The sequence below is a fragment of the Neltuma alba genome, unplaced genomic scaffold, assembly GCF_004799145.2.
Source record: "Neltuma alba isolate B1F8T4 unplaced genomic scaffold, ASM479914v2 tig00010972_pilon, whole genome shotgun sequence".
NCBI lineage: Eukaryota > Viridiplantae > Streptophyta > Magnoliopsida > Fabales > Fabaceae > Neltuma > Neltuma alba.
Genome location: NW_021635734.1, coordinates 10,021 through 25,664, shown reverse-complemented (window position 1 = coordinate 25,664; position 15,644 = coordinate 10,021). Strand labels below are relative to the sequence as shown.

The following is a 15,644-nucleotide window of genomic DNA, read 5'->3' as shown; positions in this document are numbered from 1 at the left end:
TATTGTTTTTCAACTCCCATAACTTCGATTTCTATTGATTTTAAAAAATGGATTGGGTTGAAATATAAGATAGTAGTATGGTTTAAAAAAAAAAGGAACTGTATAAGATAGTAGTAGTAATTATTAAATAGACAGATTGTGGGAAGCAAAGGCCAGATCTATTACTAAGGCCACATCACGTGCCCTTGCTGCTGCAGGCGCTATTAACCAACATATGCCACCCTGTACAATGATTTTCAAGTCCCAAATAACAGTTGGCATTTAGCAAATTCCACAAGTTTCCAAATAAATAAATAAATAAGACCTTCCCCATATTGTTCTTTTCCTATCTGTTTTCTTCTGCTTTCTTCCAAAATTGCAAAAGAGTACTTCCTCTACTTGGAAGCACTTGTTGGGCCAACCACTCCGTTGGAAGTTGTTCTCCATTTTGTTGACTATGTTAAAAAGAGAGAGATTCTTTCATCCTATTCAAACATTTTTCCAATTAAAATCAAAGACATAAATTTTTTTTTTTTAATAAATTTTAACTACTTGTTTCTTATTCCATTTGCTTGTGTTCTAGGCGCGCGCGCAGGAATTTGAATGGTCTTTTCTGTTGGTAGTTTGGGCCTTGAATATGGATAAGCATGAAGCTCCATAAAGAAAATCCATTAACGCAATTTATTTATTTATTTATTTTCTTAGCCTTACATTCTTAAAAAATTTGCATGCTTTTGTTTAATTATAGCTTGAGGTGCCCACTACACCTGGCTTTTCAGGGACGTATGAATATATGCTGAAGGTGAAGTGTGGTATCAAATTGCGAAGTAGCAACAATTTCGACCTATGGACTGTCATTATCAGAAAATGGAGGGCAATGAGTCACTTTCTCATAACACAATCATAGAGGAACATATGCAGGCCAAAAAGAAAAAGGAAAAGAAAATAATTGAGGAGCATCAAATATTACCTTTACTTCATCACACAAGAATTTCAATTCCATGATTGTTCCCACTTGCCCTTCCCTGTTTTGCATGTGCCTGCTTACGACAGCTATCAAGTGCTATTGCAGACATCAGAGCAAAGAGTTCTTCTGAACTCTGGCTTCTCACAGAAACCACCATTGTGGAGAAAGAATGCAGATGAAGAAATTACTCCAAATTGTTGCATGGTAGGGACTATTGGAGATTTAGAGCAGTCACTTCTGTAGTGTTAGGTTATTTCAGCGAGTTTTAGTCTGTAGATTTGGACGAAAAAGTCACTGTGGATTAAAAGAAATATTTGAGTGGGTTCAAAACATTCTTGCATAGAAAGGCAGCAACATTGCATGAACTCTGGAGTTGGAAGTTTTAGTGCTGCTACTTCCTCATTATTTAGAAGCAAAATTCTGTAAGTATCTTCATCTGAAATTCGGGTCTATCTGACAAATTTATTCTGAAGACAGTTCATCCACCTAGGCAGTTGTTCAATCACGTGATATGTCGTCTGCAACTTTTTTTTTTTTTTTAAAGGCAAGCATAAATTCTCAACTGTCATGGTGTAAAGTCATTTCGTATCCTAAATCAATTGAAGGTGGCTTTCTTTTCTCTTCTTTTCTTTCTTGGCCTGAAAAGTGGGTTTCATTTACACCTCCTAAAACACTTATCTTCAGTTTTTTCATTAGTTTATTGTACAGTCAATTAGTGGACTTTAGGCCAAGAACCTCTTGGTTCAATGGTACCCCACACCTCCTCTCATAGAGGAGGTTGTAGGTTCTATACCCCAAAGTGATCAAAATGGGATGGGTGTGTGCGATGGGCGGATATGCGATCCCCCTCCCCTAGTTGTTAAATTTTTTTTTAAAAAAAGTGAAATTTATCTAGTAAAAAATTTCTCGTGGCTTGAGATGTGGAGAACGGACAGAAAATATGTGAACAAAGCAAAGATAAAGGGCAACCTTGCCACTTGCGTCCTCCATCATTGCTAGAATATGCAATGTAAAGCAATATAATCCTTCATAACTTTCAGAATTTCTTACGTATGGGAATTTCTTAGAATGGATTTCGAAAGTTAATCCATTTTTCATGTCTGTGGGTATGTGAAGCAGGCATAACCAAAATCTATCTGAACTAGGTTGTCCATACAGCTTAAAATTACAGCCCCAATTTCTGTGGTAAAAGTTTACTTTATATATACAGACTAGTTACTTCGATTCACCTGTTCTCCACCAGCGCTGCGTCTCTTCTCTTCCTCAACTTGTTCAAGTAGTGCTTCTAGCTCTGCTTCTGTTAGGCCCTCTAATCTTTTCTGCAGATTCAGAGGTTACAACATGAATACATGAGATTCGGTTTTGAGTCATTTGTGGACGGGGAAAAATTCTGGGTCATCATCCAGAAAAGTAAAATATAAGTGAAATCTCATTCAAGGGAGTGCTACTGTTCCCAAATTGATATTTGTCAACAATAACTGAAGATATATCCAACATCCAATCATCTTATTACAAAGACATATCAAGACTGTAAAGAAACTAATAAGAAGCCGGGAATTCACTCATCTTAGTCCCTAGCACAACAAAGTAACACAATTTTCCACATTCATGAACAGGGCTTGCGGCTTCATTAATCTAAGCACAGAACAGTTTGAAAATAACTTACCAGAAATTGCAACATGCTTCAAATGACGAATAAAAATCAATGAGAAGTGCCAAAGAAAATTTAACTAGCACATAATTATACACTATGTTGTGCGATGTAATCGGGAGGTAGCGAATTAGACTAATGAAGTAGACAATCAATACCAGATATGCAATTGAAGACCTTATCTTGTGGCAAATCATATGTCTTAGCTAGAAACAATAGAAAAAAGAGAAGCTCTCGTCATGTTGTCTACCTCCATCACTTTGTATTCATAGTCCCGTAATTGTTGAGCGTATGTCATCTCCTTGTTTGAAACTCTAAAGATATATGTTGAGATCCATCCAACTGTGAGTCCCAAAACCAGTACCAACTGAACCACATTCCCAGCTTGCAGTGGATCCACTCCTACAAACTGCATAAAACATGGCAAAAATATTTTCCAGAGTAGGATCAATGTGGTATTGCTGACATGGTCTCCATCATATCAAAGGTGAAAACAATTATAGGAATCAACAAGTCACACTGCAAGTATAATTATTTCATAATGCATCTGATTTATTTGTCAAGAGCCATCTAAATACAATCTCATTCTTATACCAGAGCTGTGGGGTTGAAGGAAGTCATGGGATAAGATAAGATGGAAAATGCATACCAATGATTGCATTACAGGAGGAGCACAAAAAAGAAGGTACCTCTAATCCACTTTTTAAGCCAATGCCTAGGACAGTAACTCCAAGCCCAATTAATAGAACATCCTTTCTCGTATATCCAAATGGTGTCTTCTGTAAGGTGCAAAGATATAAGTACAATTTGTCATTCCAAAATTTACTAGTTAAATAATGGGAGGTTGCAAAGTAACTAGATCATTTCAATTTGAGTATTATGCGATTAAAATAACAGTCTTCTATGAACCAAGTGTTCATCCCATTTTCCATGTATTGATCCTATTTCAACAATCAACACAAGACCATTATTACATCACATGGAAATTGCACGGGACAACCCCCGCTTAACAATTTGAACAAATATGGAAGGCAATATTCTAGACCCAATTCTTGTAGATATACAAGGCAGAGGAGAAGCCTCCAAGGAAATATAGTTATGCTCACTTTCATCCATCTAAAAAGGATGAATTACTATGCCAGTGGCCATATTCAGTCAAGTGTCACAGGAGAACCATTGTAGTTTTTGATACATGCCTCTGTCTGATTAGGTGGGGCATCATCACTTCCACTAGAATTTAAAGAACTGCCACTTCTGGGGACAAAGAAGCCCTCATTCTTCATAAAATTCCCACTAAAGCTCTTTTCTGATGAAGAAAAACACTTCTTTCCATACAAGCATCGAGAAATTATTGTTCCTGAAATGTTTCAGTTTAAAAAGTGTCATAATCAGAGATACAGAAAGTCCTCTAAGAGAAGAAATCATAATCAGTGAAGAAAATGTGATGTTCCATTCATAAAAAATCTAGAATAGATACTAACACTTGGCAGGTCGTCAAGTTCAACACAATCGAATGCTACGGCATTACAGGTCAACCAACTCTCAAATAAGTCATGATTGCTTGTGAATCATTCAAACTGTTAAGCATTCAAGCTAATAGTACAAATGTTCCAAAAATTTAGCTCCTTACCATTATTTCTCAATGTCCATACCTGGCCAACAGATAGACCTTCCATCAAGATTTTTCACACCTAATTATATAATCACAAGTATAATGCCTTTTCCAGTAGTCTAGACTCTAAGATTCCCTTTAGAACAGTCTAAGAATATTTTCAACTAAAGGAAGTTCAGTTTTCTATAATATCCCGTATTATTCTACTCGTTACTGTTTGATAGAGTTGATTTTGCTTTTTGGAACGGAGATACAAAATGCTTTCAATCATTGCAATAAATAGCAGGAGAGAAATCTTATACATTATGCATAAATAAATGGGGAAATTGCAGTTCCCTTCCCGGTGAAAAACACCATATCGTGCATATATAATTCGTTATTATTGTATCTACGATAAGGGAATATCAATTAACGGCGCTGGCAATTTAAACTCATATGAAGATGAATGTCAAGGATATTTTAGTAATTTGACGTGGCTAAAATTGAACTTGAGAGCCAATTTAGACTGTAGGGGTCTTATTCTATAGTTCTAGTGGTACTAATTTATCATGAGAAAATTGCAACTTTTTATAGATAGGGATGAACATTACCCTTGGAAGCAAGAGGTCAAGGAACCCCTGCCATTTACATGGAATTCACATCTTATCATTTTACTTATCATTTTTTTCCCTTTTTTCTTTTTTGGTCTCCTCTCTTCGAATATATCATATATATATACATATATATATAATTATATTCACTTTCGTGAATGCAGGTGATTCAGATTATTGGAATCCCTACATTCATGCATTTATACCTTCAGTAGCGAATGACACCAAAGAATGTGACTACGTACTGGAATTCATATTATTATGACATACTTCTTTTCTTTTCTCTCAATTTCTCTCTGAATACACAAAAGAAGTGGATGTAGGCGAGGCAATACAATGTTTTTAAAATTTTAATAAAAATACAGCAGGGTGATCGAATTGGTTTAATGAAAGTCTTCGAACGTCACAATTCACATTATTTTGGGGAGAGATGCCCATTAGACCACAAAATTGAGGCACCGCAAGTAATTGAAGAATAAGGCAAGAACCAATCGCCACACCTAAAATGAAGTATCTGAAGTATGAAAATAGTAGCATACTTCATTGCTTCTCATCTTCAAAAGAACTCGGTTCCAAATGGAACTGCCAAAATTTGTACCACTTTACAAAACCAACACAACATTAAACAATAAGTAATTAAGTAACTGACCTCTTCTGAAACATCTAGACGCTGTTCTTCCGGTATGCAAGTACGGCAAAGCAGAAATTCCCGCATAGGGGATCGCAGTTTTTTCTAATAAAATGCGGCAATTCGCATTGCCGTGTGGAACAGAAGCCATTCCTGTAAATAATACCGATCACTTTTTTAAAGAAAATTTACTCATATGCACCAACGAACTATATCACTAAATTCCAACTGAAGTCAATGAATAAAAATTAATTCAAAAGGCAGCCTTAGCTCAAGCATAGCTTTGCAGTTGCATAGAGAGTAACGAGTATTAATTAATTCATCCAACGAAAAAGGGCGGAAAAAAAACAGTAATTATGCAAACAAGCATGGAATCGAATATGGGAAAGCATAAAGCACAAAAATTTACGGAGGGATTACCTGGTGGTGCGAGTGGAAGCAACCGCAGAGATGAGTGGAGGCCGTTAATGCAGTGGAGATGAGGTATTTCGTTAATCTCTCTTTGCACGCCCGTCAACGTGCCCGTCTCGGCTCAGTTGGGTCCCACTAGAAATAGGGGAAATCGCACTAAAGCCCCTGCAAAAAGTTAAATAATTGCAAAATAATCCCACTAAAATCTGAAATATGACTGCACAATTAGGAAAATTAATTTCTGGTTTGGAATTGATGTGGAGGGGTTTTGAGTCTTTCTAATAAGGGAGAATTACAATCAAATCTTATAGAAAAGAAAAAATTACTAAAAGATCTCAATAATAACTTAAACAGTCTATAATAACAAGTCTTACAATAAAAAATAACAATTTTTGAGACGTATTTTGTAATTTTTTTTTATAAGACTTGCTTGTAATTCTCCCTTCTAATAATGGTAGACTTTTTTGCTGATACGTGGTTTCTTTTCTTCTACCATCATCAACTTGAATTGGCTGTGAAAATGTCTAAATCAGACGGTTTTAAAATTAAAAATGAACTTTGATTCGTTATACTAGTCCATTTTACAAGGACTAGACTCAATTTCTATTAGTAACAATAATTTGGATCCGTTTATTTTATGGAGTAGTGCCAGAGAGTTTATGGGGTCTTGTTCTGAATTTTGGAGGTCTATTAATGGCACAAAAGCCCAAAGGTTCCAAGTTAGGCCCAAAAGGTCAAGCCGAAACACATAGGATCATTCCTTTTCTTTTTTCATGGGATCATTCTCAATATGTTATTTTGGCCCAAAAAAACCTCTTTTAGTATGTGTTTTTCAAAAATCAATAGGAGGATACTATTTCGGCCCAAAAAAAGACCATGCTTATCCAAAAAAACTGACAAAGTTATCTCAATATATTAATGTAAAATTTAAGTAACATCAAATTTTGACAAATTGAAGTGTGAAAGTCACTCTTATTAAGATACTAGTGTCATCAAATATATACTACATCTGGTCCTTAATATAAAATCTTATTTGACTTTTATTTTAATCCTAAATATAAGACCCCAATCAATTTTGTCTCTAATATTTATACATTTTTTTCCAAAGTAATCTTTTTAACAATGGTAGTTGTAGCCAATACACTTGATTAGTAAGGATATTCTAGGAAAGAAAACACATTTGTTACAAATAACTAACTTAACTTCTTTCGTTAATCTCTTCAAATTAGTCAACTAGCTCTTATAATTAGGACTGGAGGTAGTATACAGTTAACTTATATATTTATATATGATATCGGATTTGGACGAAAACACATTATTTACACGTTATCCTAGACAAAACATCACCCCACAATCTGATTGTATAAATATTATGGCAAAAAAAAAACCTGATCGTATAACTATATAGGTTTTGGATGTATATAAACTTCAAATAAATCATACTATCATTCATGATTTCTGAAAAGTTTAGTTTTTTTTTTAATTCAACGAATGTCTTTAATGTGAATGATTTGGGAGGCAAGAACTGAATTATTGTGTCTTAAAGGTCCATTAACATGCCAAAATGTTGCAACATGTAGCTATAAACCCATGTAATCCAAAATTGTGGCGGCTTTTGAATCAGAATGTGAAGTGGGTTTCTTGGTTGGTTAATAATATGTTAAATTGTTGATGCTGGGTATGCAAGCAACAAGTAGACGTATGTGCTAGGCTAGCACTCATCATTTCCTTTCGGATGACTGACAAGACATGAGCAACATAAGACCTACCAAATCTATTTGACAACTAATTAATCATTAATTTGCCAGAATTCTTAATCATTATTTAGTTCCCCCTCTTTTATGGTCAAGATTCTTCATTTATTACCTTAGCAGGTAGCCTTTTTTTTTTCAATTCCTTTTTCAAAAAAAAAAAAAAAGGTTTGGGAAAACTCCTATTTGTATGTACCAACCCGTTTCAGTGTCTGTTTTATCCGCCATATGGCTTATATAACGTTGTACTATACATTGATTTGATTGTGGCATGATTTGTTTTTATTATATTTGATTTTAATTATAAGATCTTATTTATAATCTATTAACTAGATCTTATAATTAGAATCGAAACTAATATCAATTTAGTCCGGTGTTAAATTTTTGAACGTTTTATTTTTCCTAACAGTTTATAACAGAGAGAGCCAATTTTAAAGACTTGATAAATATTTTTTTTACTCGAAGAAAAACTAAATGCTCGGGTGGGCAATTGGGTAGACAGTAAACACATGACTCGCCACACATAGCGGAGCGACATAGTCCCGAAGGCCTCCTAGCTATCACCAAGCGCTTGATTTAACTATAAAATATTACCAACAAAGTTTGTGATAACATAAGATATTAATCCCTCCTAATGAATTAAAATTCTAATTCTGTTTAGTGAAGTATCTATATTTAGTTCTTGATAATATATCAAAACATTGTATCAATTTAACCAAATGTTTTAATTTAAGTTTTGGAAATGCGGCTATAATGCTAGATTAAACAATTCATGGGAGAACCTTATCATCAAATGTGATCCTACTTAACTTGATCTGAATATATCATATTAAATCATCAGGTTAAAATGAGGTAGATTTAGTTACAGCTTACAAGAAACGAAGCAGCAAGAAACGAAGGGCTCTTTTAATTAAGTTACAGCTTACAAGAAACGAAGCAGCAAATGATTTGAATAAAATCTTAACTAAATGAATATAACTGATGAAGTAGAAGCAGAAGCAGAAGATAAAATCCGCCGCTAAAAAGATGAATATTGAAGGGGGGGCAAATTGACGCCGAAGCACATGTCAAGTGAAGCTGAGTTCATGAACTTGATAAAATACTAATTCATGGGAGCAAGCTAGCATTGGATAGTGACAGATAGCGACCAAATACCAAATCGAAAAAGATTTGACATTTGCCACCACCCACATTAACGAGAAGAAGGAGGAGAAGATGATGATGGCCCTTTCACGTCTCCCAACAACACAAATATATATTTTTATTTACAATAGACAATACTCCTCCGGTCCTTATTATAAGACCCAATTTGACTTTTTATTTGGTCCTAATTATAAGACCCAATTCATTTTCTCTCTTATATTTATGTATTTTTTTCCAAGATAATCCTTCTAATAATGATAGTTTTAGCCAATATACTTAATTAGCAAGGATATTTTAGGAATAACAACACTTATTTATTATAAATAACTAACTTAACTTACTTCCTTAATCTCCTCAAATAAGTTAATTGGGTCTTATAATTAGGACCGGAGGAGTACTACAATACTAAGAATTCCAAGCCATTAGGTGAAGAGTGAAGACGCCTCCTCCTTAATTTGCAAATAGAATAAAATCAAAGCAAATTGCTTCCTACCATATCTAATCATGAGTTTGGTGCTGTCCTTTTGTGACGTCTCACGTACTTAGTCTTATTTCCTTCCATCCCTCTCCATGTGCACCACTACAATTTCAATAAAGAAACTTTCTTACCCTCTCTCTCTTGCACACAATTTAACTAATTTTGAAATTCAAGGGGCAAATTGCACTCTAAGGCCCTGCTTTCTGAATATTTTATCTCAACAAGTCCTAAATTAGGCCAAGTTTGACAGGTTGGCCTTTTTCACCTCCTAAGATAGGAAATAGGATGTGATCTTCTAAGTGGGCATAAAGGGCACAAGCTGTACGCTTCAGTGGTTACCAAAGACATATGGGTAGTATGTTTTTAAATAAAAGTCTTCCACTTTTCATATTAAAAAAATCTCTACCAAAAACTTAATAAAATACCATTTCCGATATTTAATATAAGATTTTGTTTGATTTTTATTTTGATCCTAAATATAAAACCTCAATCTACTTTGTCTCTCATATTTATATTTTTTTTTCTAAAATAGTTCTTCCAACAAGATAGTTCTAACTAATAAATTTGAGTAGCAAGGATATTTTAGGAAAAATAACACATTTATTACAAATAATTAACTTAACTTCTTTTGTTAATCTCCTCAAATTAGTCAATTAACTCTTATAACTACAACCGAAGGTAGTAATCTATAAATAAATATTTCAATCAATCCCATTATTTGAAATACTTGGTTTCATGAATTCTCATTTGGATGACTCTCAATCCAATTGAACCAAGTGTTCTAGACATCTATCAATCCTTTTATTTTTGTTACGTTAATAATCAATTGTGCATTGTACCAAACTAGCTTGAGGACCTTTTTTTTTTTTAAAATGTGTATAGCTGCATAAAACAAAGCCACTGCCAGAAGGGAAATTTTGGTCTTCAAATATGCCACTAAGAGTACGACAAACATTAACGTTAATATAATAATTTAAAAAAAGACACAAAAGAAGATGCGCCAACAGATTACCCAACTATCCATGAGCCAGAAAAAGGACAAGCAACAATTATCTTTCTTTTCTCGACAGACAGGTTGCTTTGCCAGAATATATAGGACCTCACATTCACAGAAGCTTCATCACCACCATTTGCTTTCTCTGACCAGGCCAATACCACAAACCCACTTTAGTCTCTTTCTATTTTGCCTCTTTCTGAGAAATATGGGCAATGCAGCTTCCTGTACACCTTCCTTGATGACATCAAATGGGGGAATCAAGGTTTTATCCTTAGATGGGAGGCTAGAGTCCTACACAAGAGCGGTGAAGGCTGCAGAATTAATGCTTGAGAATCCTGGGCAGTTTGTCTGTGACTCTAGTTTCCTCAAAGTAGGCCATAGGATTCATGGGCTTCTGGCTGATGAAGAGCTTGAGAGGAAAAAGTTCTACTTTCTTCTTCCCATGGAGCTTCTTTACTCTGTTCTCACACATGAGGAGATAAGCTCTATGAATTATAAAGCTTCTAGGGCTCTCAAGCATGGAGGGTTTAACAATCTGGGCAAGATTTTTCCTGTCTGTATGTTTCCTTCTGAAGCAGAGAGATTGGAAGGTCATGACGATGATGATTATAAGGTGGTTTGCGAGGGAGAGAAGGCTGAGAAAAGAAGCTTTTCAAAGCAGGGATCCTGGAGACCTGCTTTGGAGACCATTGATGAAATTCCCTGAGGGGGTTTTAATGCACATTAAGTTTTTAGGTTTTGGTATTACTTGAACTTGGAAGTAGATATTCTTGATACATATATTGTAAGTTTATATTAGATTTGTATACATATAATACTTTTTTTCTGCAACCTCCATAGATTTGGAGTTTTTCATTCAGGAAAGTTGCAACGTTGGATCTGCACATTTCTGGGAAATCCCTCTGGATCTCAATATTTGTTGCATTTTCTTCTCTACATACACTCCCATTCTTACTGTATCTACACCGAAAAGTAAAAACAAGAAAGAAAGCTGCTTCCCTCCTTCTGTTGCCAATTGTTTTTGAATCCAAACGCTTTCGAGAAGATGCTTGGTCATGTAGAAGCTTGTCGAAAGTTTATTTTATTTAGAAGTTTAAGCTATGAACTGAGATGCGATACCAGAAGCTTCACGAGAGGGTTTTAAAGAATGGAGGGCAGTAGTCACTTTGGAACCATTTAGAGGTCCAGTTCATCAGATTCTATTACACCAGTACAGATTCAAAAAGCAGTCAGCTTAAGTATTTTGGATCCTTTGACATTAAGGGTTGCTAATCTGGAGCTCTTATATTTAATAACTTAAAAGATATTGTATTAGAAGAGACAAGTCTTGCAAAATTTGGATCGCACCTAATACAATGAACTCATAAACTCAACTGTTTGCAGTGGTTTAGACACAGCAGAAACAGGACAGCCAGAAGTCCAAGTTCCTTTGAAGAACAATGGGAGGAAGATTTTTTTTTTTTTAAATTATGATGATGATGATGTAAGCAAAAGCAAATTTCGCAAATGATGTAAAATAAATAATGATGGAAAAATAAATACTACCTTCGGTCCTAATTATAAGACCCAGTTGACTAATTTGAAGGGATTAAGGAAAGAAGTTAAATTAGTTATTTGTAATAAGTATGTGTTGTCTTTTCTAAAATATCCTTACTAATCAGCTATATTGGCTACAACTACAATTATTAGAAAGATTACCTTGAAAAAAATGCATAAATATGAGAGATAAAGTGGATTGAGGTATTATATTTAGGGTCAAAATAAAAGCCAAATAGAGTCTTATATTAAAGATCGGTAATACTAAATATCAAGTTGATATATTTATTTATTTTTTGGCCATTTTCTAAGTTAAAAGATTGCAAGTGGAAGTCTTGTAGAATCTACTTGGAACGAGACTGTAAAATTGACTGAAAATTTTCTACAGCTTCTCGTCAACTCTGCTGTACTTAATTTATATCGGCTTTCTTAATATGAACGTAATGTCAAAATTATAGTCAATTTCCGAGTCACGAACTGCTATGCTTAAATATTTATTGTCTTGAAATGATAGTTAATTTATAACTTCATTACAAAAGGGGGAGCACAAGTTGCCGAAGAAAAGGAATTTTAACGTGTTGTGTGGATCTGGGAATAGGAAACTTTACAATTCATAATGTTCTCCAATTTTGGATCAAGAAAGAAGAAAAGAAAAGAAAGACTATGAATGTACAACTCGGAAGTTGTCCCCCACCTTGTTTGTTTCTTTCTGTGTAATCAAACAAAACACACAAGAGGAAGATGAGGACACATGAAGAAAGCCACATAACCTTATTTTTGAATGTTCAAATAAAGAGAAGCGACAAAAGAAATGCATAGCTTAAAGTTCGACAATGAAAACTACAAAACTATGAAGGAAATCAACTAAAGATATATAATTAAGGAACTTCATGACATATCATACTTTGACAGCAACTGCTCTGTCTATTACTAAATTTGAAAAATTGAAATTACAGTTCTTTTGAGTAAGAAAGAAAAGATGCTGTTCTAACCAATCCTTCAATTCCCTTTTTCCTGGAAAATTCATCAATCTTTTGTTTGAAGTTATACAGTGGGGGAGACAAATTTGTCCATGAACACACAGGACAAAATTCCATTTCCTGTAAGTGGGTTTGATTGATGCAACAATCAAAGGGATGCCCTAAAAACCATTTTTACATCAGTAATTGATTTGAATTTTGCCAAAAGGGACACATGATTAATGTCAATCACCCATTTGTAGATTGATTATAATATGGACCACTCCCAAATCAAAAAGGAAAAGAAGAAAGTAAAAGAGCCCAAAAGGCATCACCTTGCTTTTTGCCTGTAAACCAAAACCACAAGATGAAATGCACACTGAAAAATAATTTGATTACTAATTAGTCATCAATCACCATCATCCAAACAACCTCCAAAACAGTCACCATTTTCTTTTTCTTTTTTGTTTTTTTAATTGATTGAAAATTCAAAACTCGGAGCTTTATCCTTCCTATCCATTATGCCCCGCCGCTACAGATCCCGGTGAGTGAAACCGGGAATCTATTGCAAAGACTTCCTGCCGTGGAAGCTCCGTCGTCGACGTCGGTGGCCGGTGGGAGAACTCTACCGTTCGCGAATAACACTCGACCACTATTCCTCTGCTGACCCATGACCATTCCTTCGAGCTCGGCCGCCGTACCGTAAAACTCGCCGTCTCCGAATCTCCGTTCCACCTCAAGAAAGTCGCCGAGCGAAGCTGCCGGCCTCGCGTCGCCGTCCCTGCACAGGCTCCACCATCTCCTTCGCCTTTCTGCTACGACAGCCGCCGCGTCCACCGCCTTTGCTCTCATGTTTTTCTTATTAGGCTTGATGCCTCTCCTGGAGCCGCCTAACGGTGCGGCGGATCCAGCGGTGGCGGAATGCGGGTCTCGGTGCTGAGATGGGGCTCTGAATGTGATGGCCGGGAAGCTCACTCCCATCAAAGTACCCAAAGTAGTGCTTCTATCATGGAAAAATGACCCCGTGGACTGTACACAGCGAAAAGAAGATCAAATCATAAATTCAAGAGAAGGACAAAGTGGGGAAATCAGGAAAGTGAGATCGACTTACCTCAGTGTCAAGATCGGAGGAGGAAACGGACGAGATGGTCGGTGAAGATGGTGCAGGCATCAATTCAGTAGCTGGATCTAGCATTTTTGCGTATGGTTGAGAGATCAAACAGGATTGCTCGTGAGGTTTTTGAAGAAGAAAGAAGTAGGGACTGTGAGTTTTGTGATTGAGGCAAACTTTATTATGGCCTGCAAGAGAGGAGGAAGTAAGGAACAGAGAGAACGAGAGATGATTGTGTTTGAATTCATGCTAACCAGCTGGGTAAAATGATGTCAAAAAATAACATGTGCAGATTTTTTTTCCAAAAAAAAATAAAAAGAAAATGTGTAAAGCTACAGTTTACCTTTTTTTCCCTAAAAATATTTCATACACACCTCACTCCTAATTATAAGAATTAGGTAATTAATTTGTAATGATTAAAAATTAAAATTCTTATAAACATCATTTTTAATCTTTTGCATTTGAAACCTCTTAATATAATAATAATATATATAATCAATAGAGTCTGATCCAAAAAGTTAGAGATACCTTTAAAAAATTTATAAGTCTAGAATTAAGATTTTATATTTAGAATCAAAATAAATTATTTAGATAACTTTTAGATTAAGAATCCAAGTAAATATTTCTGTAAAATAATGTATGTTATTGATAATACTTCAGAAAAATAATTTACTTTTAACAGGTGTTAGGCTTTGTTTGAAATTTACTCCGTTAATGAAATGGGATGAAAATTTAAAAAGGCTCTCCCAAATTAAGTAAGGAATCACTAAAGTTGGATTTTGATGTAAGAGGTGTCAAAAAAAAAAAAATGATGTAAGAGAGCCATCATGGTTAAGCATCTTGTTGAGTATATAATATCATAGCCTTAGATTACTTTACCTTAATTTAGAGATCTCTATCATCCCTAATTCTTTTCAAATTCCAATGAATTGTATTAAAAGGTCCGCATCTTGATTATATCAGATTCTGTTGTTGCAAAAATAGTAAATGTAATGTTTAGATAGTATATTTTAAATTTATTATTTTTATTATAAATTATTGTTATTTAGTACTATTTATTAATAGCTAGAATATTGTTTTTATTATAAAAATTTATATTTAAACCAATTTTTGTGAGCCTTTAAAAAGATTAGAGGGGTACTTAAAATCTCTAGATACGGTTGAACCTCATTTTTCTGGGCTGTTATCATTTTAGACTTTGAATAACATAAGCATTGCTTACAGGCCGTCTGTAACTTGTAATGCTCTGGAGGGATTAGTTTGATTTAATTGGATTATTAAGTTGCCAAATAAATAAAATAATTACCAAAAGATTAAAACATAGTTTTCTGTATGGGTGTAAGGACGATAAGTCCATATAATTGGAAAAATGAAGGAAATTGCGTGTGAATTAAGACAGTTAAAAGAGGATAAATCTTAAGAGTTAACCTTCCAATCTTAAAAGATAAGCATGATTGGGTTAGGATAATATAGCCTTTATTTCCACATGATCTTTTTCAGGCTCGTCCTATCGAGTCATGAGACTTGCTATTTTATTATGGGCATCCCTTGGCCAATTTTTTAAAGATATTGTTTTTAAAAAAATAAGAAAAAGATCAAAGATACCCTTAAAATTTTAAAATATCAATTCAATATCCCAAAATGCCTGATCATGTAAAGTTTTTACGAACTAGTTCACAATTGAATTTTATAGTAGAACTACCTAAATGCCCTAATTTAAAACCGAAAAAACAAAAAAAAGGGAGTGATGTCAAGTTATTAACAATTTAACAAATAACAACACCACCAATCATTCTCTCATTAGATGGGATCAGCTATATGGATTATACGA

At 34.5% G+C, this 15,644-nt stretch overlaps 3 protein-coding genes across 4 annotated transcripts; 1 reads left to right on the top strand and 2 right to left on the bottom strand.

Moving 5' to 3' along the window:
- Positions 1 to 1,938: 1,938 nt before the first annotated feature.
- Positions 1,939 to 5,886, bottom strand: LOC114760381 (uncharacterized). Of its 2 annotated transcripts, XM_028949638.1 has the most exons (6): positions 5,851 to 5,886; positions 5,449 to 5,584; positions 3,794 to 3,954; positions 3,287 to 3,376; positions 2,848 to 3,006; positions 1,950 to 2,265 (listed from the first exon to the last, which is right to left on the bottom strand). In XM_028949638.1, the coding sequence occupies exons 2-6, from the start codon at positions 5,576 to 5,578 to the stop codon at positions 2,158 to 2,160; spliced, it is 648 nt and encodes a 215-aa protein (XP_028805471.1). In that variant the 5' UTR covers positions 5,579 to 5,584; positions 5,851 to 5,886; the 3' UTR covers positions 1,950 to 2,157. The 2 variants fall into 2 exon arrangements, with proteins under 2 accessions (XP_028805472.1, XP_028805471.1); XM_028949639.1 differs by lacking the exon at positions 5,851 to 5,886 and having other exon boundaries at positions 1,939 to 2,265; positions 5,449 to 5,594.
- A 4,464-nt stretch (positions 5,887 to 10,350) lies between these two features.
- LOC114760374 (uncharacterized) lies at positions 10,351 to 11,167 on the top strand. Its single transcript, XM_028949631.1, has one exon. The coding sequence runs from the start codon at positions 10,413 to 10,415 to the stop codon at positions 10,911 to 10,913; it is 501 nt and encodes a 166-aa protein (XP_028805464.1). The 5' UTR covers positions 10,351 to 10,412; the 3' UTR covers positions 10,914 to 11,167.
- A 2,003-nt stretch (positions 11,168 to 13,170) lies between these two features.
- LOC114760386 (uncharacterized protein At3g17950-like) lies at positions 13,171 to 14,042 on the bottom strand. Its single transcript, XM_028949643.1, has 2 exons — positions 13,814 to 14,042; positions 13,171 to 13,731 (listed from the first exon to the last, which is right to left on the bottom strand). Exons 1-2 carry the CDS (start codon positions 13,895 to 13,897, stop codon positions 13,222 to 13,224), a joined length of 594 nt encoding a protein of 197 aa, XP_028805476.1. The 5' UTR covers positions 13,898 to 14,042; the 3' UTR covers positions 13,171 to 13,221.
- Positions 14,043 to 15,644: the final 1,602 nt, after the last annotated feature.

Bases quoted from the DNA above. Each gene is read 5' to 3' on its own strand.
- LOC114760386 (XM_028949643.1), bottom strand. From the start codon at position 13,897: ATGCTAGATCCAGCTACTGAATTGATGCCTGCACCATCTTCACCGACC. The intron at 13,732-13,813 runs GTAAGTCGATCT...CGCTGTGTACAG, and splicing joins CCTCCGATCTTGACACTGAG to TCCACGGGGTCATTTTTCCA.
- LOC114760374 (XM_028949631.1), top strand. From the start codon at position 10,413: ATGGGCAATGCAGCTTCCTGTACACCTTCCTTGATGACATCAAATGGG.
- LOC114760381 (XM_028949638.1), bottom strand. From the start codon at position 5,578: ATGGCTTCTGTTCCACACGGCAATGCGAATTGCCGCATTTTATTAGAA. The intron at 3,955-5,448 runs GTCAGTTACTTA...GAAACATTTCAG, and splicing joins GTCTAGATGTTTCAGAAGAG to GAACAATAATTTCTCGATGC. The intron at 2,266-2,847 runs GTAGACAACATG...CTGAATCTGCAG, and splicing joins ATGAATACAAAGTGATGGAG to AAAAGATTAGAGGGCCTAAC.